We start from the raw sequence: 27,226 nt of genomic DNA, 5'->3' as shown, positions 1-27,226 counted from the left end.
AACCTGTAATAGTACGTGGTTTGGAAGGGAACACGCGAGCAAAGATGCATCACAACATGGAAGGCAAGTTAGTTAGCAATCCAAAGTGATGGTTAAACCAACAACACGTTTTATAAAGATTCATACATACATACACAGAAATAGCTATACATGCATGCGTAAGGAAACAGATACATATATCATTTAGAGTACATAGATAGCAGAAATACAATACAACATGTGCATGAAACGTGTTGGTTCTGTTATATTAATAAGTGTAAGTTTCAATCATATAATACATCCATGTCCAACCACTAGTTCCGACAGCGGAACATTACAGCCACAACTGCTTGCTCCTCCAAAGAGATATACTAGCTTTGTGCAGTGGAGAAGCCAAGGCTTGTTACAATACTGTCCAAGCTCTCTCCAAGATAGTCTTATCAGAAGCTTGGCTGACCAAAAGCCTTTACAATGAGTTATGAGGGACTATTTATAGCAAAGGGTGGGGTGACCCTTGACATTCCCCTTTGTGACAGTTCATCTACCCTCATGACTCTTCATCTACTCTATGACTGTTACATCCAACTATCGACACTTGAACTTCCACTTGACAAGACATTACATTACAATGCACATGTGCCCATGTGAGACAAAATGGCTTGAGCAAGCCATGCAAGACATCACTGACACTTGGTCTGTTGTGATGAGACCAACTCTTTGACATGCTTGTGATGGTGAAGGTGGTGAGTTGATGCCAAGCTTGGTTGTCCGTGCACTCAATGGTGAAATCTTGCTAAAGAGAACTCTTGTCTTCGTTGCATCCAGGTGCATTGATATGGCTCCTCTGTCAAACTCGTCTGATAGCATGTGCGTGGTCTTCTTGGGTGCGGATGAACCGGCAACACACTGATGCATAGTGTCCGTGCTGATCTTCTAGTGTGTGTTGGTGGTCATGCGCATCAACTGTCAACTACATGTTCAGCTCTAGTTGGACTTGCTTCTTGTTGTTGCCTCGGTGAGTATGCCAAATGGGTTAGATCGCATGCGTGTGCACAATGACATGCATGCTGCTGAATTCCCTTGCATGCGATCAACAACACCACTCACCATGTTTGCTCCGTGCCAGCTGCTGGGATTAATATAAAGCTTGTATAGGCGCAGTTTCATCCGTTTGTGCATGTTGCGCCCTCCGCTATCCTTGTTTTTGCTGCAACTCATTCTCTTGTCTGTGTAGCGCCTGTTCTTCCTTAAGTTGTTGCTTGAGCACATGCAACTCCTTCTCTGCCTTCGCGTGATCTTCATGTTGCGCCGTCACCTCATAACATGAGTCTCCAAAGTTGCTTTCACCACAAGTAGATCTACTTGAGCTTGCAACTTTGTTTCGCCTTTGTGTTGTCAACAACCTTCCTCTTGCGTTCATTGCATCCAGTATGCTGCCTTCAACTGCTGTTCATGGTGTTGCTTGCTGTGATGCTGCTCCGTCATATCTTGATGTCCTTGTCTACGAACAACTTGATGTCTTCGTGGGTAGGCAAGTTCATAGACACTTGATCAATTGCATCCCCAAGTGTGCTCTGAACGGTGTCTTCGACTCTGCTCTCCTGGAAACCATTGTACCTGTACTGCTGAGAGACAGATGAACACCTGCGATACCTGGAGACATGGCAACACTCATGGCAAACAATCTGTCAGTTGAAAACCAAAACGAACTTGAGAACTGACTTGCAACATACCTGTGTGACTGATCATGAAGGTTGTGCAATTTCTGCCGGGAGGTCGGGAGACTCACTGCTAAGACTGCGCAAGGCACAGTCCGAGCTGTCAGGAGGCTGACTGACTGCTGGAACTATGCAATGCACAGTCTAGCCTGGCTGCTGACTGCTGGAATTGCGCAATGCGCAATCTCAACTAGCAATGGTTGTAGGCTCAGTGACTGAATGGCGCAATTTTCTGGGCCAGTAGTCACTATCCCTCAGAATTGCGCAATCCAAGATTGGATGACAGTCACTGGGCATAAATGAGCATTTTCGGAGAGGAAGACAAAGCTTTCCCTTTCAGGATTGCGCAATGCTGTCTTGGTGAGGCAGAATCCGGGCCAAGGCTGCAACTGAAAGTGAATGTGAATGTGAATGCATGGCGATACTGAGTGTAAGCATAAGTGAATGATCGTGCATGCAAACAATGAATGATAGATTAAGAAAATGGAACAACATGCACGTGGGTGAGGCGAGTTGCCGAATCAGCGACTGTTCATGAAACACTGTTTCATACATGCGATAGCAGTGAGATGTTAACGAAAACTGAAATGGTGCTAGTACAAGCTAGTATGTATCAAAACGATAGCAAGTGCTCACTGAAATCAAGCAGACAACATTCATACGAAGCGAAACACAAAAAGCACCAGAAATGCAACACAAGACATGGAAGGTGGGCTTACCCCAAGCAATTGAGCTGAATGTGTCGACGACTCTTAGATGCGATGTGGGATGTCAGAGTTGCAAGGTTGATGTGAGGAATGAGCTCTGCCGCGTCCGATTCATGAGTTTTGATAAAATCAAAGATGTGATGCACATGCCACAAATCTAGGAAGAGCGACACTTGGTAGGAAGTTTCCAAAATGATCCTTGCATGCAACCTCCAACTGCTAAAAGTAGATCCCTGAATCAAGGGATGCCTTTGCATGCTGCCTTGGGAGAAGTAGCCCATGCATGCAAATCGGTTTTGCTCGGTCCCAGAGGGAACTGGTCAACTCAACTGCACATGCAAGAGGCTGCTCAACTGCTAGGAGAAAATGCACATTTTTGGAAGGGAGCTGGGCTCACTGCCCAGGAGACTTGCGCAATTTCTGGATAGAGCCGCTGATCGCTGCCCAGGATTACACAATTCCTGGGCTGAGCAGCCCTGCTAGGAGGAATTGCGCAATTTTCTAGATGAAGTCTAACTGGAAGATTTGCGCAATTCTGGAGCCTAGCAGTCTGCTAGACAGAATTGCGCAATTTTTGGAGGGAAGGCTGGTTGCCCTCCAAAATTGTGCAATTTCTTGAGTGAGCTTCTCAGCCTGCAGTTGGACCAAGTCTAGAGGAACAACCCGTGAGGGGAATGCTTTAAGTTTTGATGGATAGGCTGTCTTTTTGCAAGAAAATCACTGAAGCATTTGTACTTGACAAGGCAAGACATGCCGTTGTGAAAGGTTGGTAGGGAGGCTCCAAAATGAAGCTAAGGCAAAATTTTGGAGGGTAGTTGTAGCCGCTACAACACTTGGCAACACACTGGTAGAAGTCCAACTCTTGTTTGTGGAAAGCAAGTCTAACACCTCCGGAAGTATTGTTTAGTTCTCAGTTCATCTTGGTTTCCACACTTGCTTGTTTGTAAGATGTAGCATTTGCCAAGCCCTTGGTCGGTCACACATTCGAAGCCAAGGCAACACAGTTGTTTCGATTGGGGTTGAGAGTAGTATATGATGCACAAGTAGTATAGTCGTCAAAGTCTCAGTTTCATCTCTGGTGTTGCTCCGTTGCCAGCAGGCTTGGACACTACCCCGACGGAGTCATGCAGGAGCACAAGCATCACTCCGCTGGCTTGGTCAGTACCCCTATGGAGTTACTTGCATCACCTCTCTGTACAGGAAGCCTTTCTCTTCTTTCACCTTACTCTTTTTCATTTTTCAAAATTTTTTTACATTGTCATTTTTCATCTTCATAACTGTGCATAACACTTATTCATTTCAGAGGTGGAAGAGGGATCCTGAATTATTGAGAGCAGAAGAGGTTGTTCCTTCAGAGTAGTTTATGTATACCTTTGACGTGCTTTTTAAGGTTTTCCCCCTCACCTTACTCTATTTGACTGAGTTGACAAGGATTAACCCAAAAACAACTAACTAGAGTAGGTGATACTAGTTAGCGCACAAGCGTTGTGTTTTCACCAAGGTTCACTTCGAACAGTACGTATTTTCCATTGATGTATCATGGACTGAAGACAACAAGTTCTTACATAAGAGAGTGAACAACAGATAACCAAATGTTGATAGTTGTACAAGTCCTCTTGTACTTTACCTAGCTTGTTTCAAGAGTCGCACATGGTCCATGCGAAACTAACCTATGGACAATAATAAACAAACAAACCAAAAAGCAAAGCAAGAAACAAAAGCAAATGCAGAAGCAAACAAGCAAGCAAGCAAACAAACACACAAAGAAAGAAGCAAACATGCATGCAAGCAAACAACTCAAAAGAAAACACTACTCCTACTCCTAAGCTAATAGTGCATGGGTCATCTCACGTGAAGTGATACTTCCAATGCAGCCACCGGCGCATTGGTTGACCCATGTTGGTGAAGGCACGGTTTGCGAACATCGCAGTTGCACAAACTAGCAAGCATGAAAGATATAACGATGAATACGGACACACTTCAAGCTTACAAGCGACCACATAACAAAGATGAGTGAAAGCGCATGACATGCACTCTGTGGAGCTGCCATGGTGCTGTGCTACACTGCGTGCAGATGTTGAGTGTATGCATTCTCTTGACTGTGACATGCAAGCAAACGTGAGAAAGGTAGACCACTTACGTTGTGCATGTGTGCTTGCTGTGTAAGATTCCTCCAATGCATGAGCGATGGGATCATGTAGTTTGAGTGGAGGAAGCGAAATTTGGGTGTTTGGTTGATCTTCAATGCAAAGCAGAGAGTGATGAGGAGCCTTGAGTGTTTCAACAATTTCCTAACCAGAAGTGAAACCAACCTCAAGACAGCGAGGGCCTGACATAACCATCAGCTCAGGCTGAAGTGCCTCGACAGTCTGCGGGGTTTCGACTTCGTTGACAGATAGATCATCGTAGACTAGTGTCTTAGACAGATTAACAACGATTGAATCAACATTGTGATCAGATGAAGAAGTAGAGAGATCACGACAACCAAGATTAGAAAATTCAGGATGTTTGTCGACATCCTCATGATTTGATGAATCGTGTAGAGGGGTAGATGAGAAGCAAAGATGTTCACCCTCTGTGTTTTCAGAAATGACAGATGACAGATTGGACAGATTTTTGGAGGAAGATGTGTCCTCTCCGCACTGTAATGACAAACTAACATTCGACGTGTCCTGTGAACGATCGGAAGTAGAAACATCTAGAAATGAGTTTTCATAGGGGAAATCAGCAGTGGAAGAATCACAAGGGATGTCAGGATAAAGCGATGAGGCGCGGCTGGAAGGGAGTCATCCTTCACTGTGGGTTCTTCTTTAGATTCCCACACACACTCATCATGAATGATGGCGCAGGTTGGTTGCATACACCAACTTCGTCAACAACTTGATCCTCGTTCACAACAGGTGAGTAGTCCGAAATGGGAAAACACAAGGCAGTACAATCCAGAGGATCAACAGAATGTGGGGACGGAGGTTGAGGGAATGAATCCACGTGACAACCAATAGGCTTGCAAGCCAAATCTGCACAGATATCAAGAGCAGGTGGGGTGGGAGGATGTGATAGTTCAACAGATGTGTGTGCATGATTTCCCACATCACTTCGTAGTGGTGGAGCTGTTAGATGAGGTGAAGGCGGACAGTGACTTGTGACAACAACTGTGCCTGCCTGTGATTGCGCAGCTCCATAACTGAAGTGTGTTGAGCGGGGTTCGGACATGCGAAGAAGGTACTCAAATCTTTCATAAAGAAATTCCCAATCAATTTCATCTTCGTGAAATCGGTATGCAAGATTACAAAAGCGTGTGTAAAACTAATCAACGGATTCATTGGGTGCTTTTCATAATTTCATAATTTCTTGATTGAGTGCTTTATGGTTAAAGTGATTGAAAGCACGGTCTATCTTTGCAACGAGATGAGCAAGAGAATGAATAGATTTTTCAGGTAGCGTGGCACACCAGTGCATGGGGTTGCCCTCGAAGCGTGTAGATGAACAGCGTGCAGGTCATGTATTCTTCAAAGATTCCATGTCTTTTGCATGAGCCTACAACGCCGACCGTGTGCCTAACCAAGGCTACGTGGCCTCCACCATCGTATGTTTTATGTGACAAGTTATCCGAAACTCTTTCGAGATTATGAAGTCGTTTCCATAAGACATACACTCCGGAAGAGCAACTTTGTAGTTAGTCATGATAGATATGTAGAGATTCAAAACATATGTGAGGACTTAGCTTGTCATCTGGCCCTCCTTCTAGTGCCAAAATGTTGACGGTGTTGGACCCACCAACATGTAAGGGGATCTCCCCAGTAAGAAGTCCCAATTAGACCTCAGACCGTTTGGTGTAGGAGTCCCAGCAGTGGGTCGTACGATAATGCCTTGACCGCGATTTCGCACAGAGGCAAGTAAGATGTCTCTGTTGGTAGCAAGGGTGTGACAACTGCAGTAAGTCAAGGAAGGTGCATGAGGTTCTAATACACTGAGGGTGGAGTGAGTGCGCCCCTTGGAAGCTTGTAATAGTACGCGGCTTGGAAGGGAACACACGAACAAAGATGCATCACAACATGGAAGTCAAGTTAGCTAGCAAACCAAAGTGATGGTTAAACCAACAACAAGTTTCAGAAAGATTCATACATACATACACAAAAATAGCTATACATGCATGTGTAAGAAAACAGATACATATCATTTAGAGTACACATATTGCTGAAATACAATACAACATATGCATGAAACATGTTGGTTTTGTTATATTATTAAGTGTAAGTTCCAGTCATACAATACATCCATGTCCAACCACTAGTTCCGACAGCGGAATGTTACAGCCACAACTGCCTACTCCTCCAAAGAGATATACTAGCTCTGCGCAGTGGAGAAGCCAAGGCTCGTTACAATACTGTCCAAGCTCTCTCCAAGATAGTCTTATCAGAAGCTTGGCTAACCAAAAGCCTTTACAATGAGTTATGAGAGAATATTTATAGCAAAGGGTGGGGTGACCCTTGACATTCCCCTTTGTGATAGTTCATCTACCCTCATGACTCTTCATCTACTCTATTACTGTTACATCCAACTATCGATACTTGAACTTCCACTTGACAAGACGTTATATTACAATGCACATGTGCCCATGTGAGACAAAATGGCTTGAGCAAACCATGCAAGACATCACTGACACTCGGTCTGTTGTGATGAGACCAACTCTTTGACATGCTCGTGATGGTGAAGGTGGTGAGCTAATGCCAAGCTTGGTTGTCCGTGCACTCAATGGTGAAATCTTGCTGAAGCGAACTCTTGTCTTCGTTGCATCCAGGTGCATTGATATGGCTCCTTTGTCCAACTCGTCTGATAGCATGCTCGTGGTCTTCTTGGGTGCAGACGAACCGACAACACACTGATGCATAGTGTCCGTGCTGATCTTCCAGTGTGTGCTGGTGGTCATGCGTAGCAACTGTCAACTACATGTTCAACTCCAGTTGGACTTGCTTCTTGTTGTTGCTTTGGTGAGTATGCCAAATGGGTTAGATCGCATGCGTGTGCACAATGACATGCATGTTGCTGAATTCCCTTGCATGCGATCAACAACACCACTCACCATGTCTGCTCCGTGCCAGTTGCTGGGATGAATCTATAACTTGTACAGGCGCAGTTTCATCCGTTTGTGCATGTTGCGCCCCCTGCTGTACCTATTCCTTTTGCAACTCATTCTAACTCCTCTGTTTCGTTCTCTGCCTTCGTGTGATCTTCATGTCGCGTCGTCACCTCATAACCTGAGTCTCCAAAGTTGCTTTCACCACAAGTATATTTGCTTGAGCTTGCAACTTTGTTCTGTCTCTGTGTTGTCAACAACCTTCCTCTTGTGTTCATTACATCCGGTATGCTGCCTTCTGCTGCTGTTCATGGTGCTGCTTGCTGTGATGCTGCTGCCGTCATATCTTGATGTCCTTGTCTACAAACAACTTGATGTCTTCGTGGGTAGGCGAGTTCATAGACACTTGATCAATTGCATCCCCAAGCGTGCTCTGAACGGTGTTTCGACTTTGCTCTCCTGAAAACCTTTGTACCTATACTGCTGAGAGCAGTGTTTTTAAAACTGGAACCGGTGACCGGACCGCTCCACCTAATGAATCGGTTTACTGACCGGAACCAGTGACCGGACCGGTCCACCTAATGAACCGGTTTATCGACCGAAACCGGTCTAACTGGGACTGGTTTGGTCTAAACGAACCGGTTTTAGAAAAATACGTTAAATAATTAATTTTTAATGAAAAAACTATTTTTAAGATTTAAAACCATGATTCCAAGCCAATAGAGACAAAATATGCAAAGATTGCTCATTTATATACCATGTAAAGGTGAATATATCAAAATGGCACCGAGTGCAATACATATCATCGACAAAATACATAAGCAATGAGGCTCTAAATGGCCTCTACAGTGCAAAAACAAAGCCTACAAACTATGGGGCCAGTGGCCTACTACAAGACTCAAGTATACATATATGATAATACTATAATAGTGATCAACATTATCACTTGAAACTTCTCATGAGTCATCATGATCAAACTCAGTTGGTTGAGTCTCGACTCCCAAACTTTGCAGTCACAAACTTCTCTATTGGTTCAGTGACTTGAGTCTCTAACTTCTGAAGTTATTCTGCCCTAATATGCCCTATTATTTCATTTGGTGCTCCACATGGCTTTACATGGCCTCCTATCCCAGCCAAGTGTTGCTTGAACCTGTTAATACCCCCTCCTTGAATGGATTTTTGGCAATATTTGCAGATCATTTTGCCATGAATCATATCACAATGAGCCCATGCAATATCTCTAGCTTTTAGAGGCATGATGACTACTACTTAGCTTAAACTCTGCTGTTCCACTACTCCAGCAAAAACTCAACACTCTCCAAGCTCCCAAGCAAACTCACAAACACTCCAAATGAGATGTGTGAGACAAATGAGAGGGAGAGGGGCCTGTTAAAGGCTTGGAGAGGGTGTTTTTGGAGGGAAATCACCCATAGTTTCCCTCCAAAACCCCTAAAACACAGTCAAATAGTCACTTTTTGGGCTCACGGTGGGCATGCCTCCTAACTGGCCGATTTAGGACGGAATCGGCTGGTTTGATACAAACTGGCCGGTTAGGACCGGTTTTCTGCAAAAAATGGTGAAGTGCCCCCTCTGATCGGGTTTTTTTGGCCGGTTTCGACCGGTGGGCCTGCTAATCGACCGGTAATCGGTTAGCAAGGCCGGTTTTGAAAACTATGGCTAAGAGGCAGATGAACACCTGCGATACTTGGAGACATGGCAACACTTATGGCAAACAATCTGTCAGTCAAAAACCAAAACGAACTTGAGAACTGACTTGCAACATACTTGTGTGACTAATCATGAAGGTTAAATTCTGCTGGGGGCTCGGGAGACTGACTGCCAACACTGCACAAGGCATAGTTCAGGTTGTCAGGACGTTGATTGACTGCTGGAATTGCGCAATGCATAGTCCATCGTGGCTACTGACTGCTGGAATTGCGCAATGCACAATCTCTGCTAATAATGGTTGTAGGCTCAATGACTGAATTCCACAATTTTTTGGGCCAACAGTCACTGTCCCTCAGAATTGCGCAATGTAAGACTGGAGGACAACCATTGGGCGGAAATGCGCATTTCCTAAGAGGAAGACAGAGCCTCCCCTTTCAGGATTGCGCAATGTTGTCTTGGTGAGGCAGAGTCCAGGCCAAGGTTGCTCGACCAAGGTTGCCCGACTCACCGACGGGCAACTGAACGCGAATGTGAATGCATGGCGATACTGAGTGTAAGCATAAGTGAATGATCGTGCATGCAAACGGTGAATAACAGATTAAGAAAACGGAACAACATGCATGTGGGTGAGGCGAGTCGCCGAATCGGCGACTGCTCGTGAAAAATTGTTTCATGCATGCGACATCAGTGAGATGTAAACGAAAACTGAAACAGTGCTAGTATGTATCAAAACGACAGCAAGCGCTCACTGAAATCAAGTAAACAACATTCATATGAAGCGAAACACAAAAAGCGCCAGAAATGCAACACAAGACATGGAAGGCGGGCTTACCCCAAAACAGCTGAGCTGAATGTGTCGATGACTCCTAGATGCGATGTGGGATGTCAGAGTTGCAAGGTTAATGTGAGGAATGAGCTCTGCAGCGTCCGGTTCATGAGTTTTGATAAAATAGAAGATGTGATGCGCATGCCACAAATTTAGGAAGAGCGACACTTGGTAGGAAGTTTCCGAAATGATCCTTGCATGCAACCTCCAATTGCTAAAAGTAGATTCCTGAATCAGGGGATGCCTTTGCATGTTGTCTTGAGAGAAGCAACCCATGCATGCAAATCGTTTTTGCTCGGTCCTAGAGGGAACCGGTTAACTCAACTGCACATGCAAGAGGCTGCTCAACTACTGGGAGAAATGTGCATTTATGGAAGGGAGTTGGGCTGGCTGCCCAGGAGATTTGCGCAATTTCTGGGCAGAGCAACTGATTGTTGCCCAGGATTGCGCAATTCTTGGGCTGGGCAGCCTTGCTGGGTGGAATTATGCAATTTTCTGGATGAAGCCTGATTGGCAGATTTGTGCAATTCTGGAGCCCAGCAGAATTGCGCAATTTCTGGAGGGAAGGCTAGTTTCCCTCCAGAATTGCGCAATTTCTTGAGGGCGCTGCTCAGTCTGCAATTGGACCAAGTCTGGAGGAACAACCTGTGAGGGGAATGCATCAAACTTTGATAGTCATGTTGTGTTTCTGCAAGAAAATCACTGAAGCTTGTGTACTTGACAAGGCAAGACATGCTGCTGTGAAAGGTTGGTAGGGAGGCTCCAAAATGAAGCTAAGGAAAAATTTTGGAGGGTGGTTGTAGCTGCTACAACAAAATCTTAGAAGACCTCCATCATCAAAAGAAAAGAAATATTTGCAAGGCAAGGGTCTTTAAGATCCTATGATGGAATCTTCAAAAGAAGGTTCATGAACCAAAGCAGAGGTCTCATTGGGAATGCCATTCACGGTATTCAAGAAATGATGATATGCAGGCAAGCTAAGATGAAGCAAGAAGGGCCACACCAAGGACAACCTAATAAAGCCAAGATGATCAAAGAAGAATCAAGATGAGGTATGTATGCATCAAAGTTTAGTCATGTTGTCATTTGTATATTATTGAGTCTTGGGAATAGTTATATAACATGGTCAAGTAGGAAAGAATCTCTTTCACCGATGACATGCTCGAAGGCATGTACTACATTGCAATGAAGTTCAACAAAGGATATGCTCACATAAGGAGTATAATATTGCTGACTAAGAAGCAAGAAGAAACGCTGACAGTCCAGGAAGCAAGAAATGAAGAAGTGCTCTCAAGGAGCACAAGATGGTTGATCAATTTATCCAAAGAGAAGTAAATGAAGAAAGAGATCAACCATGTAAAGAACACCATGATCACCGAGAATTACTATTTGACAAGATAATTTGAAGATATCTCCCGAAAGAAGGCAGGACAACTCTGACAAAGGAAGGAAGGACCCTTGACACTGATGAAGGCCTTGGAGATATGAAATATGCAGATAACTGATTCTACTCTACAAAGATGTTGTGGTGAAGAAGCCATCCAACAAAAGAAAATGCAATGTTAAAGCAATATTAGGATGAAGTCATGATGGGCTACTAGGTCGAAGAATGTAAACAAGCAAGTACGACAAATCATCCATGAGAAGAGTATTCCAAAGCATGGACAAATGACAAAGGAGTAGCTAGATGTCAAGAAAACCTGATGTATGACAAGAAAGTCACTTTCCATGAAGGAAGCAATGACATGACAAACCAGGAAGGAAAGTGATCGATGGATGGTGCCCTACCTAGAAGAAGTTTGAACAAAGACTTCATGACATCAAAGAAAGGAAGGAGATCAAGTAGTTGAAGGACCCATGAAGAAGAAGTTGCTGATGAATGAAAGAGTCCCTAGTTAGGAGGGAGCTTTGATTGGTCCCTGATCAAGAGGGAGTTTTGGATCACCCCTGATTACAAAGGAGTGACAATTGTGTTTTTTCCATCTCATGTATCATGCACAAGACCAAGACTAACAATCGTAAGTCTAGATGAAGGCCATGAATGGAAATGTAGACACAAGATAGACACCATTCTTGTCTTTGCCTGGGAAGAAAGAATGGGAGGATTGGGTAATCATCTGGCACCCGATACTCTTTGAGGATGTGTAGGGAATCCAAGATAAGAGTAGGCAAGAGGATCGATATTCTTTGAGGGCTGGGAACCCAAGACAAGAATAGTTCTAGAAGGTCATACTTAGTGAACGCCCAGGTGGGTATGTACCTTGAGAGACAATGATAAAGGTGTCTATAATCATTGGTCTCGCCAACATTGTGCTCTGATCTATTGAGAGATAGAGCTGTTAGTCAAGGCCTTGCTATGTGACAATGTTGGTTATAATCATGCTATACAAATGGATTACTAGTCCGACTATTCTTATGAGATCTCTTTAGTATTGAGAATAGCCTTGTACCATTTAATGAATACCTCCCTAATTAAGAGGGAGTGTTGAAGAAAATTTAACTAGGTTCGGTTTTCATTATGACTTGTAATTATAATATTATGAAGAAAATTATTGTTCCTCGCATCATGGGTTTCATGAGCAAGATGTGATTACCATAGGTCAAGGACTTCTTGATGTCTTTAGGTTTTTATGTTTCACCATAAGTATTATAATAGTCATAAGATCAAAGGTTTACACTCCAAGAACAAGTGTCACTATCCTCATGCAAATCCGCGCTACAAAAATGCTATAATCTCCCTGATGATATGTCGGCCTAAATTCAAGGCACTCCTGTTGGCTCAAGGTACTATCGTTGACCCATATATATAAGGTATGACGTGAATTCTAAAGCAACAAGTCTTCAGATCCTTCATTACAATCAACGAAGATTGTATGCATACACAATATTATCTTGGTGAAGTGATCAAGGGTAATGTCAAACTCTTGGAAGTCTATCTCGGAGGTCTATATCTATATAGTGATAACTCTCGGAAGTATGCGGATCAGTTCACATTACAGTCGATGAAGAAAAGGAACGTATACACAACAAGCGAGGTAAATATCTCGGAAGTCTGCTGATCAATTCACATTACAGTCAATGAAGAAAAGAAACGCATACACAGTGAGCGTGGTAAACATCTCGGAAGTTTGCCTACAATATACATACAGTATGTCAAGGTCTCTCATGTATCTCAAGGGTCTCTCAGAAGTCTATACGCTATGATAGCTCTCGAAAGGAGGACTGTATATATATATATATATATATATATATATATATGTATGTATGTATATATATATATGTGTATATATATATATATATACAGTGTTTGCTCTCACTGGTGGCTCGTGTAAATATATATTGTGACAACAACTCTTGGTGGTGGCTCGTGTAAATATATACTGTGACTACAAATCTCGGTGGTGGCATATCTAATCAGTATCATAACCAACAAGAGTATGCAAGTCTGTCTCAAGACATCAATATAAACGAAGAACTGTGGCGGCCAAGAAAAGAAGGAATCAAAGATAGTGACTGGACAACAAGGTCATAAGGAGAAGGAGTACAATGAATCGTCGACTAAACAGAGCAGAGGATAGTGACAAATGTCTTGGAGGTAACCTGGTGTCTATTTTGTCAAGGGTCTTGGTATTCATCATCTAAAAATCTATAAGAAGAGATTGAATGGTTTTCCTCTCAAGAGGAGAGGTTTTAGCCCTGGCAGAGAGCCAACATCTTGTGTTCTTGTTTATATTTTGATAGCAGTTTGATGAAGTACACACACATGCATTAATAAGAGAACAAGAAGATTAAGCTAATAAGGACAAATTGTAAAAAGACTTCATAAATTGTTATGAAGTAATGAAGAATCACTCTACACCTAGTTGCCCTAGATTCTTCAACAGGCAGGAGGTTGACTGAGCTCTGTGGCCAATGTTGCACAAAGCGGGGACCTTTTTTGGAAGCGGGGACGTGGAAGCGTCATTTTCCAAAAATCTAGGAAGCGAAGCATCTGCTATATATATATATATTTATATTTTTTTGCATTTATACTCAAAACAAACATCAAAAATACCAAATTAGTTGTAGAAGACATGAAAACATGCATATTTTTGGATAAATCAAGATAGATATGGCATCCATGATTCCATTGTAGTTACTAGTATGTACATCAACCATCTATATTCTAGCGATTACAAACATACATCAAATTTTTAAGCATATTATAAAACATAAAACATTTAAGCATATTATAAAACATAAAACGTTTAAGCATATTATAAAACATAAAACATAGACCATATTATGATTTATCTAGCAAGTGAGCAATTGTCAACATGTCCAAAATTCAAATAATAATGTTTACAAAATATGTCACTTGGTCACCGCCAAGACAAAAAAGGTTCAAAATTCAAATTCACAAGCCTACAAGTCTAATGAGTAATCTATGACAAAAGTAGTAAATTGTGAATATATCTACTAATCTCTCCTCCTTCCACCACGAAGAGAACGTGGCGGCGGGCCTCCACATGGTGGCGGGCCTCCACGTGGTGGCAATGAAGAAGATGGTGCCTGTGGAAGTTGTGGCAGTGGCATTGAAACTGATGAAGAAGAACCCCCTGCTGTTGGTGTTGAACCATGGAACCTAGGAACCAAGGGACCAGATGGGGGTGGGGGTGGCATATCAACACGATCATCATCATCCTGGAATCGCTCAAAAAATTCATGCAAAAAAAACTAGTTAACAAAAAAATTAAAAACATGAATTAGAGAAATGCTTTATAAGGAAAATTCATACCACAATGGACATCCCTGGATAAGGGCATCCTCTAATTGCTCTAATTGTAACACTCCATCCTCCAAATTGGGCTCCTCTGGATTCTTGTCCCAAATCAACAGGTCTTTATTAGACTTTGCATCTTCACAGTAATGGGACAACAATCGCAAGTTGTAATGAACATAAACCAAGCTCTCTGCCCGGTCTAGACTCTAAACTCAACCTGTTCCTTTTAACACTGTGGATGAAAGAATAAGAGCTCCAACACCTCTCTGCAGAAGAAGTGTTTACCGCCTGTGATAGCACCCTCAATGCCAAAGTCTGTAGAAGTGGAGTAGCCCCTCCATGCATGTTCTACCACTCAAGAGAAGAAAAAGTCTTTCGATCTCTAATTGCATGCATGCTCCCAAATGGACTAGTGTTAAGTGTATAGTTGCTCACCTGTCTCCGTACCAATGCAGCCTCCTCCTCATTAGGGGTTAATTCACTCAATGCAGCCATATATTTTTTGTGAACCTCTTGATCTTGGTGTGGTTTTCTCCTGCTTCCCCCCCTAGGTGCTGGTGTTGAAAGCCATGATGGATGATAGTATTTAGGTGTCAAAACATATGCTAATGCATGCAATGGAACATTTAGCATTTCCCATCGATTTTCCACCTCTACACGAATATAATTGTACAAGTTGATATCTCTAGGCTCAACAATGTCTTTAATCTGCCCCAACATGCTATCCATTTGCTCATACACCTCCCCAATTACTGGTCGATCTGAATCTGCAAACTTGATCATGTAATAAATTGGTTTGGTGAATTGCAAAACATATTTAACCTGTGACCAAAAGTAAATGTCAAGAACAGTGTCCTTGACTGCATTAGCACCATCTCTGTCAGTGTTAATTTCATCCCATGATTCAACACACACCAGATTAGTTAAAGCTTGTCTCACCTTCACTAGTCGCCTAAAGGTGAGGTAATAACTGGCAAATCTTGTCTTTGCAAGTTTAAGCAACTGCAACTTGGAGTAAGTGCCATAGAAGTAGTTTACCCTTGTATGCCCTGTGATGAATTTAATGAGTTGCTTCCCTCTCCTGTAAAGCTCAGTAATCCACCCACATTCTTTGTGCTTCACAATATCATGCATCAAAAGGTTCAATGTGTGAACCAGGCACCTAGACCAAAAGATGTGTGGATGAGTACGCTCATTAATTTTTCCTGCTGCTTAACAATTTGTTGCATTATCTGTGATCACTTGAACCACATTATTCGGACCAACATTTTTGATTGATTGCAATAGGAGATCTGCAATGTTTTGTGCAGATGCACTGATGGAGGAGGAGTCATGACATGTAATAAATACTGCACCACTAGAAGAAACACCAAGAACATTTATCAAATGTTGGTTTCTAATATTTGTCCACCCATTTGATACAATGGATACCCCAGAATCTACCCACTCATTTGTAAAACGTGTCAAAGCTCTTTGAACCTTAGCTTTTTCTCTTTCTAATAACACTGTTCTAGCTTTCTCATAGTTGGGGGCCTTGTATCCTTTTGGGGCTTCATTGATGGCCTTTACCATTTCATGCCAATAGGGAGAGTGAAGCACATTGAATGGTACACCGCAAGCACAAAGAAAACGGACTATCTTTCCATCCACATCATCCCTCCCAGCAACATTAAGGAAATCCCCTATTGTTCTTCTACCTCCAGAGCTTGCAGAAGTACCATGAGGAGATGAGCTACCAAATTTAGAGGTTGCACTTGATTCAGAATGAGTTTTTTGTTTCTTGTTTTTTTGTTGTGCAGCCTCCTCTATTTGGATGTATTTTCTTCTTTGTTCAGATGAAATGTTTGGGCAAATTTGTATCCCCACAGGACCCTTTTTATCATCACTGTCCAGCACCCCACAAAGATGCCTCCTCACACGGGTATATGAACCACTATATGGTTTTCCTCCATGACAACCATGAGGGCACACAAATTTGTAGCTTCCACCACCCTTTCCCCCATCAAGTTTGGTCACATAGTTCCACAAGGGTGTTAATGTAGCTTTCCCCTCTAGTGTTTCAGTTTCCCCTTCAGGTTCAACATCATCCCCTTCCTCTTCAAACCCTTCCTCCTCATCATACATTGGGTCACTCATATTGGGACCACTGTCCTCTTGTGCTTCTTCCCTTCTATTCCTACTCCCCCTTGCCATCATTAAAACCAAGAGTGGAATGATACATAGAAGCCAAAAGAACACCATCTTAGAATATGGATATAGGTGGTGGACAACCTGCAAGTAAAGGAGCAAGTAGAAACAATGGGAAAGAGTAGGAGAGGGAGGAGAAAAATACAAAAAAAATGTCAAAAAAAAGGGAGTTTGGGGTTTGAACTTACCTCTTTAGCTCTTGTAGATGAAGTCCTCCAAGCTCTTGCTCCAAGCTCCTCCTCCTTCTCCTAGCTCCTCCTTCACTCCTCCAAGCTCTCCTCTCTTCTCCTCTCCTTTCCTCTCTTCTCTTCTCCTCTCCTCTCTTCTCTTCTCCAACTCTCATAAACTCAAAGTGAGCAAATGAGGAATGAATGGGGGCTTTATTCCCTTCATTCCTCACCCTAACCCAAGGTGGACCCACCCCCTTTATGCCAAGTCAGCTAAAATTAAAAAAAATCGCATTTCTTCCCTTCGCGCGGCGCTTTTCCAGAATCGTACGGAACTGTACATGAAGCGTACGCTTCACTCTCCGAAGCGCCACGCTTCGTACGACCGAAGTTCCGTACGAAGCGCGCTTCAGAGGAAAGCTTCGGAAAATTCAGGAAGCGTCCAAAACAGGTGGAACTGCGCTTCCGAATTTTGGTGTTGCGCTTCCGGGGACGCTTCCTGTACGAATCCGTACGGGATGCGCTTCGGGCCTTAGATCGGGGGGGGGGGACGTTTCCTGCAACACTTTCTGTGACTGTGCAATGCACAGTCCTTGGAGGCAGTGACTGTGCATTGCACAGTTCCAATAGGCAGGACAAGGTGATTGAGGGCCGAGGTTGCACAATGCGTAGTTCAGGGAGGCAGACTAGAGGGAGGTTGATCGAGGAAGGATCATCTTTAGAAAATGACCAAGTATGGGACCCAAGAGGCGGGAGATGGGACCGTAACATGACTTGAACATGATCACACACTTATAGATGATTAACAACTCGACAATGAAACTTTTACCACCCAACATCAACATGTCCTCATCGAAACGACAATAGAACAACACTTACCTCGATGTGCGACACTTGAGATACACTTTGCGACACAAGTGATGACACTAACAAAACAGTGCTCAAGACTTGGAGAATGAGTCTAATGCATACACTTATGATAGAGAGAACATAATAGTACAAGAGACTACATCAAGGCTACCCTTCAATAGTGTACAAATGACTCCCTTTACTAGATGTGACACTTCCCTTACTTAAAGGTGACACTTGCAACAATAAGAAAAAGTGAAAGCGACGCATGCTATTACGAAGAGAACATAAAAGTGCTACTTGTAGAAGTGAAAGCAACCAAAAACGAGAGTCGGGAAAGTGAAAGTGACACTTGTGAAAGCCAAGGTGTGCAAAAGCAACAGTTGGGAAAACTCATGGGAATAGAAGTACAATTGCAATCGAAGTGAGGAAGATTGTCAATGGAGAGTGTGCACTAATTGTCGACAGGTGTTGCATAGTACATTGTGCTTATGGATTGCACAGTCACTGTCACTAGTGATTGTGCAAGCCTTACCTTCAAGAGCTATGCAATACTTATCTAAGCTTGCATAGAAAGATGTGTGTTTGTGAATTCGTCGAAGACAAACATGTGTGAGCAAGTAACTTTGACACTTACAATCTGAGGAGAAGACTCAAATAGTTAACAAGCATCAATCGACCATGAAGTGACTATGGAGAGACAGATCATAAGATCACAAAGATTACAAGTAGGCTCCAAAATTCAAGTGTAGGCAAAATTTTGGAGGGTGTTTGTCGCAGCGACAATAAACTACAAGTATTTAATGATCATAAATCTTTATCTTATTACATCATAGAGTAACTTTATATCATTTTGTTCTCTTTATTACCATCATGATTGTAAAACACAAATTTCATCTCTATGCAAATTTGATTAAGTTGATTGCAGCTTTGAGTTCATTAGGACAAATATTTGGTATAGTCATTCAGTAGATTTGTGGGAAATATAGTTTGCATATTTTCGTTGAAGTGAATTATTTGTACTTGGTAAATGTGCAACAATGACAAGCAGTGCCTGTTAGTACTCCGATGAGCACGTGGCTTCTTGATTTTTGTTAACATGGTGTTGGGGCTTTGACATTCAGAGTGGGTTTCTTACTATTGAATGGTTGCTTGGTTGACTATTTTCCTTATACATCGTGGCTTCTTGATTTTTGTTAACATGGTGTTGGGGCTTTGACATTCAGAGTGGGTTTCTTACTATTGAATGGTTGCTTGGTTGACTATTTTCCTTATACATCTATTTCTGCGTATTGTTTTGATGAGGATACAATGACATCTTTATCTGTTGCAGGTCAGCATTATAAGTGTGGCTTTCTCGCAGTCAGAATTACTTCAGAAGGAAGTATTTCTTGTAGAAACAGTGGATTCTCTTTCAAAAGAAGTAATGACACACCTAAAAGCGGTTTGCTTTCTGCGCCCAACAGCAGAGAACATTCAACATCTAAAACGACACTTAAGTAACCCACGGTTTGGTGAATATCACCTGTGTAAGCACCTAGAAGAGCTCATCTTTTTTATCATTGTCATGTTTAATTATTTGATTCTTCAGCATGGTTGGTCTGCATATAACTATGGCTAAACTTATGTGTTGAATGCAGATTTTTCTAATATTTTGAAGACTCACTACCTTCAGATTCTTGGAGATTCTGATGAACATGAAGTTGTGCAGCAAGTTCAGGTATTTCGCTTTTGCTTGAGTAAAACAAACTTAGGTGCTCTTTGATGGTGATAGACATTTGGGACAGATCTGGAATGGCATTTTTTGTCATTACTCTTTTATGATTGAATTCAGGCATTTTGCTAAACTTTATATAAGTAGTCTTCTTCATTTTTTGATATGATTCAAATATCAGTCCACAGAAATGAAATTTCATGGAACCTGAGCTTGCATCTTTGACAGAAATGCACATGCACAAGATCATTGAAAATATGAAAGGATAGGGGCTTTATGTTATTGTGGGTTTTTAACACATTTATTTTTGAAAGAGCTGCTTTCAAACTCTACGGAAAACATCAAACTCAATGGAGGCATTACAACTGGCCCAAAGAGGTTGGGCACTGTGAGTGCCCTGCTTGTACAGGGAAAATGACCCCCAAGGGGCAAACACTTCCGTTCAGCTAAACTGCTATGATTGGGGGTATTATCGATACAAAGCCATCTAGGATGTGCACCTGGCCCCATACAAATATTCATGTCTTGGGGTAATTGAACCTTGGCGGGTGGCCTGACATGCCACCATCTTCAACCCTGAACCAAAACTCTATGGACAACACAATTGTTTGAATTTTCTTGAATGCTTTTTGCTTAAAAAGCCACATGTTCCACTCTTAAGTGAATTTTTTTCAATGAAAGCTAGGAAAAGTCAATTTATGAATGAAAATTGAGGTTAAAGCAAATGATAGTAGAACAAATTCTATGGTTTATAGAAATGCACCTTTTAATCTTCTAGGCATTGTTCAAACTTATATGATCATTTATGATGAAAAAGTGCTGCATTTTGTGGTTGATGTGGTATGTTATTATTAAGATAGTGGGAGTTTAAATTATTACCAGGAAGCTCTAGGGTCACCATTTTTGACCTTAAAGCTTTCTGTGACTATTAATAAAACATAATATACATCACCTTAATACAAAAAGGGTGCACTGCATATGTAGCCAATCTCCAGCAAAATCATTAAGAGCAAAGCTCAAAAATGGACTAGCTTAAGCCAGAACACACATACATAAAGCATCTAACATAGGAGTATCAAAAGGTTAAAGGCCACAAACCATAAGCCATATTACTGATGAGGGGGTTCATCATGATGATTGGGGCCAAACCTCATTGAGTAACTATAGGAGGCTCCTAAAGGGGTGGATCCCATCCATTGGCATCCTTTAGGGACTTGGCCCTTGTAACCCACCCAAAGTGGGTACCCTGTGACCCCTTTTTCTTCCTCGGCTTCCCTTATCCCTCCTCCTTCACCTTGCCGCAGTCCCTAAGGATTGTTTCTCGTAGGCCGCAGTCCCTTTAGGGCTTGCGGCATGCCTTTAAGGCCTCTCTTCCTTGGCCACAGCCCTTTGTGGGGCCTCCTCCTCCGGCTGCCTTCTGCTGCCCTCCTTCCCCTCTGCCGCAGCCTCTTCTGACCTCTGTGACCCCTTTTTCTTCCTCGGCGTCCCTTATCCCTCCTCCTTCACATTGCCGCAGTCCCTTTAGGGCTTGCGGCATGCCTTTAAGGCCTCTCTTCTTTGGCCGCGGCCCTTTGTGAGGCCTCTCCTCCCTCTTGGCTACCTTAGCCCCCTTGACGACAGGCCTTTAGGGCCTTTCTACTGTAACCACAGACCTAATTGGCCTTGTTGTCAACTCTTACCCTTCATTTTTTCCCACATATCTCGTCTATCTTTGATTGGGGTTTCAACAAATAATTTTTTGAGGCTAATATCTTGTGTTTTCAACGATTTTTCAAGTTAAATTTTGGTTTCAGGTAGCCTCTCCATTGAAGGAATCGTGAGCAAGTTCTTCAAGACCTCAAGACCTAGTGGTTTGATCTCCAAACCCTTATTCTCCTCACTGCTTTGCTACAGGCATCTGATCTTTTCCTAACTGTGGTGAAATTCTCATAAAGGTGACACTGAACCATTGACAAAACACTTGACATATTTGCTAAAGTCACTCATAAAAAGTGAGCATTCACTGTTTGGTATAAATTGCAAATTTGGGTGACCATCTTACTATTTTGAAGGCATCCTAAGCTCTTAAATATAACAGTGGTATAAGCTCTTATAATCTTTCATTCATAGGCAGCTTTCTCATGATTTGTATTCGCATCTAAAGTACTTTATCTAATCAAAAGAGAGATATTTTGGGACTGTTTTGGGCATATTTGTCATTGGTCAACTTACTGCTGTCCTAAAAGTTGGATTATTGCTCATAATTGAAGGCATTGTTTACATTTAGTCTCCTAAAGTGATTTGAAAATTGGTATTGATAAGAGCATTAACATATTGTTGTCTTGTGAGATCTTCATTAGTTCCAAACTTGCACTAATAAGCTCACTCTCTAAAACACTTGACATAATCCAATAATCTTGTTGAATGGTTGCTTAAGTGGATAAATCTAAGAAGTCATTGGATATTGGTATCTCTTGTTCTCTTACACATTGGCATTGAGGAATCTAATTACAACATTGGCATTATCTTGTTGACATAACTTGGAAAGCTTCTAGTTAGCATTGATAATCTTATTGTCTCTTTTGAGTAATTTTCACTGGCATCTTGTATTGTCTACAAGGAATCATTGGCCAATTGTTCTAAGTGGATAAGTGCTTTAATTGTCATTAGATTTATGGCTCATATCTATTGCAAATGGTAATTCTATATTGGAAAATCATTGTGAAGAACATCTATCCTGTTGTTTAATACTTGGGCAATTACATCTTGGCTATCTCTTGTAAAATTGGCACATATTCCTGTAGTAGAGATTGTCTCTTATTTGCCATTGTCAAGTACTTATTGTCATAACTGAAGATCAATCATAACTAAGTACTTAAAGGAACATTAAACAATCTCACCGTAAGAAGCACTCAACTCATCTTTGCATTCTAGGATTAGTCTTGTGTTAATAATTTAACTTGAAGCATAAGCTTGGTTGATAGAGAATAGGACCACCTTTCTCATCTAGCTTGAGGAGCCTAGCACCTCTTTAGTGGTTAACACGATGACCTTGCAATCATCATAGCCATAGTCTCTGCAATACCAGAGGCATTGGGTGGCTAGAACCTAAGGGGCGGTATCGTCAACCAAGCCTTTGCTTGCTTCCCCTTGGCTTCTTTCTCACAACCTACTCTAGAGACTAGCTTCAAAATAGTTAAGAGGAATGATACATTTAGTTAGGCATATAATTAAAAATAAGCCAAGATTCCTGAATCTTGCATTTCATCTAGTTTGTAGGATTCGCATCTCATCTCGGATAGTCAAGCATTCATCAAACAGTGGTTGTTCATTCGTTCACCTAGTTCATAATTGATCTAAAGCAAGTAAGTTGACTCCATATGGCACTGGTCTCCTAAATAATTTAATCTAATGTCTAAAAACTTGCTAAAATCCACCAAGTGGCTGTGCCATTCAATTCTGTCTCCCGGACTTGTTGGTTACCAATAAGTCTTGCATTTCCATCTTCCATAGGGACTACCCCCCATAGCGTACTAGTTGGGAGACAACTAGAACGGAGAGGTCGAGGATCAGAGGATAGCCCCCGACCTGAGTTGTCGCACCGTGCCTATACAATCTGAGCGACAATAAGCTACTATGTCGGCATGTGACCTAGAATGATTTTTCTCATTACTTTATGACTTAGGAGGGGCTTCTTGCTCTAATTTGTTTTAGTAGGACTCATATATATTTGAGATCACATCATTGTGATCAATCATCATTGCACTTGGAATTTTTGGCGTTGACATAAATTGTCATTGATGTCAATATGGTAATATTCGAGGAGCCAGAGGAAGCAAACAGAGTCAGAGGAAGCAAACAGAGCCATTGGAGCAATGGAGGAAGCAGACAGAGCTATTGGGGGCTATCAATGCAATGTATGCCACAAAAGGGTCACATGCATGCAAATAAGCTATCGGGAGCCATATATGCCACAGATTACACTATTGGGAGCTATCAAAGGAGCAAAGGATGCATTAACACTATCGGAGGCATAAACCCAGATATATATGCGTGTTTAACACTATCGGGGGCAGAAAGACTTACATATATGGCAAATACACTATCGGGGGTAGAAAGACTTAGTTATATGGCGAATACACTATCGGAGCGGAGAAGGTTATGTATATAGGCGCATATATACATATGTATTGGCGATGTGATAATCGGCGGTTCTGCTATGTGCCATCACCCCAAACCCCTGACTGCGATATCTATAGGTATATTATACAACTACAATACATGCGGACCCGCTACAACATTGTGCTATGGCTTAATGCTATATCGCATCCGCCCATCCCAATAATACACAAAGGGCTGTCACTCTCCCGAGCGCCGATTGCGATGTATGTCATGGACCCGATGGTCCGATTGTAACACAACTCAATGCTATATCGCATCTGCAGGAGGATCGGCCCATCGGCCATCGACGATGTCATGGGGTCAATATATAAAGGACCCCCGGAAGCCTCGCTTTGCTGATTGCGATTGCACAGCCGGACCCGATGGGTTTTATAAACCCAACTGTATAAACCTTGAGTTCCGTGCGTAAAGGTTTTTCAATGTATTGGCGGGTTTCGGTGTAAAGACCGAAATACAAAGGAAAAGCCTCGGAAGCCTTGATTATCGATTGTGATTTATGTAGCGGATTTGATACAGGAATAGTTGCGGGTGAAATATATTTGAAGTCTACCCCTTTAGAGTTTCTGTCACATTTTTCTCATATTTCCTGTGTAATTGAATATTTTCCATGCACGGGGTTTGGAGGCAAAAATACATTAAGGAATGCTCCTGATAGTTCTGGATGCTGAACTAAAGCAAATTGCGATTGCGATTGGGACGTGGCATGTCCGTTAAACAATGTTGTATCTGTGTATGCCTGTTATCATTAAAAATATGGGGCTCTGTTATAGTTTTAACACACAGCGACCGAAAAGCCAGGAAGCTGAATAGAAAGCCAGTGCAGAGGAAATAGAAAAGCCAAATCAATGGAGAAGAGGGAAGCCAAAGCACAAGCCAGCGCAGAGAAAGCTGAAGCAAGCGCGGAAGAAGCTAAAGAGTCAGTGGGAAGCGGAAATGAACAGTTAGAGGCATCAGGAATACAAAAACAGAAAAAACAAGGAAGTGTGGGTGAAGAATCAGAGTTAGAGGAAGTCGAAGTTCAGGCAGAGGCAGGAGAGGCAAGAGAAGAAGGAGAACAGGAGTGAAGTAGAAGCTCAACAGGTTTGGGAGCTGAGAACTACAACAAAATAGTTTATACCAGGTTTGGGTTGGAGCCCATGGGGTTGGAGCCTTAGAACTGAAAGGACTGGAATCCTTGGGAGTTGGTGCTCCTAAGTGCAGAATTATTGCCTTGGAAGAACAAAGTTGGTGCTCCTAAGTGCAGAATTATTGCCTTGGAAGAACAAAGTTGGTGCTTTGGAGGTTGGAGCCTCACAAAAGTCCAAGTTGGTGCTTGGCAACTGATTGCAACCAGCTATATATTGTATTTATTTCATTGCACTGTTTGTGTTAATAAAAGCATTTATTTCAGCTATCTATTTCTGTGTTCCATATATATATATATATATGTTTTTGGTGATAAAAAGAACAACATAAAAAGAAATACTGATTCACCCCCTCTCAGTATTTCCAACAATTGGTATCAGAGCGGGCTTCTTCATATTAGCCTAACAGCTTGAAGAAGGATTCATAGCCATGATGAGAAATCACGAAGCATCAGGAAGACCTCCTCTGTTCGATGGCACTAATTTTGGTTTCTGGAAAAAGAGAATGACCTACTACTTAATGTCCCTTGGACCTGAAGTCTGGCATTTTGTTCAAAATGAGTACCAAATTCCTCCCACTCTTCCAACAGATCAAGATGAGAGGAAAGCCTACATTGCAAATGCAAAAGCCTTGAACTCCATCACTAGTGGAATCACTGATTCCGAGTTCACAAAAGTCATGAATTGTAACTCTGCCAAAGAAATGTGGGATAAGCTAGTTGGCTTATATGATGGAGACTCAAAAGTCAAGAAGGCAAAGCTTCAGACTCATAGAAGGCAATTTGAAAGTCTGAAGATGGAAGATGAAGAAGATATTTCATCATACTTCCTCCGAGTAGCTGAAGTGGTCAACTCCCTTAAAGGATTGGACGAAAAGATTGAAGAAAGTACCATTGTTCAAAAGGTATTAAGATCTCTTCCAGACAGATTTGACTCCAAAATAAGCGCCATAGAAGAAGCAAAGGATCTAGATACTCTCAAGATGGATGAACTCCATGGAATCCTCACTGCCTATGAGATGAGGAAAGGTGGCCCAAGCTCCAAAGATGCAGCATTCAAGGCTTCAAAATCAAAGAAGGGGAAAGAAAGGAATGATTGTAGTGATGACTCCGATGTGGAATCCGAATTGGCTCAATTTGTACGAAAGCTGAAGAGAGGATCTAAGCTAAAAGGTAAGTACCCTCTTATCTGTTTCAAATGTGGAAAAATAGGTCATTATGCTGCAAAATGTCCTCATAAACATGACAGTGATGATGAAGGAAATTCTAAAAGAAGGGTATACAAAAAGAAAGGGACCAATAAGAAGAACTTCTTCTCTAAGCAAGATGAGTCTGATGAGGATGAATTTGTAGTCATCAAAAGGAAATCAGATGAGGAAAGTGACCATGATGAAAGCCAAGAAACATTATTCATGGCATTCACAAATGAAGATGACTCAGGGCTAGAAGGAAATGTAGATGAACTGTTAATAAGTGCCATTGAAGAAAATGAGAAATTACGGAATAAAATCATTTCTCTCAAGGTAGAAAACGAGGAAACAAGAAGAAGAGAAGATCTCTTGGAAACAAAGCTAAAAGAAAAAGAAGAGACTTGCGAAGAACGTGAAGCTGAAATAGTATCTCTGAGGAAGGAATTGGAGCAAGTCAAAAAGGGTTGGAAAAGCTCTCAAATACTTGAGACTATCCTGAAAAGTCAAAAACCTCAACATGACAAGTCTGGAATAGGCTATAAAGGAGAATCATCAAGCACTAAGAACAATGCAAAAAGCTATGCCGATGCACTTTCCAGCAACCCAAAAGAAGAAAAAATATGTCATCAAAGGTGCATTCCAGATTCAAAGAATGAAGAGAGAATAACTCCAAAGAAGAATATGGATTCGAATCATGGATACTATAGCAAATACAAACCAATATTCCATCAAAGGCCCATCTCAAATCCAAAGAATGAAGCGGGAGTAATTCCAAGGAAGGAAATTGACTCAAACCGTGGCTACTACAACAGGTACAAAACTATCTTTCTTGGACATTGTTTTCATTGTAAAAACTTTGGTCATCAAGCCAGACATTGCATGGCTCGCAAGAGTGAAACACCAAAGCTAAAGGATCAAATAATCAAACCATATGCCCCCAAAAGGCAGGGACAAATCAAAACCTTCAATTCGTTTGATCCCTTGACCAAATTTGATCTGATTTTCTCATTATGCTACAATAATGGACACTATGAACAAAACTGCCCACTCAAAAGGAGAAAAGCAAGTAGTGAGAATCCCAACATGGATAAATGTGGC

General features: G+C 41.9%; 1 protein-coding gene across 1 annotated transcript in view; it reads left to right on the top strand.

Annotated features, from left to right (window-relative positions):
* LOC149242788 (vacuolar protein sorting-associated protein 45 homolog) overlaps positions 1 to 27,226 on the top strand; it is a 174,051-nt gene that overhangs the window by 39,581 nt on the left and 107,244 nt on the right. The window contains exons 2-3 of the mRNA XM_089374319.1: positions 19,274 to 19,469; positions 19,581 to 19,660. Of these exons, the coding sequence (XP_089230445.1) occupies positions 19,274 to 19,469; positions 19,581 to 19,660 (276 nt within the window). The remainder of the gene's footprint in view (positions 1 to 19,273; positions 19,470 to 19,580; positions 19,661 to 27,226) is intronic.

The sequence above is a fragment of the Pinus tabuliformis genome, chromosome 8, assembly GCF_031772625.1.
Source record: "Pinus tabuliformis cultivar Carrire ecotype Pingquan chromosome 8, CPIR1, whole genome shotgun sequence".
NCBI classification, from domain to species: domain Eukaryota; kingdom Viridiplantae; phylum Streptophyta; class Pinopsida; order Pinales; family Pinaceae; genus Pinus; species Pinus tabuliformis.
The sequence above is the reverse complement of the archived record's forward strand: the minus strand, read 5'-3'. Positions and strand labels throughout refer to the sequence as shown.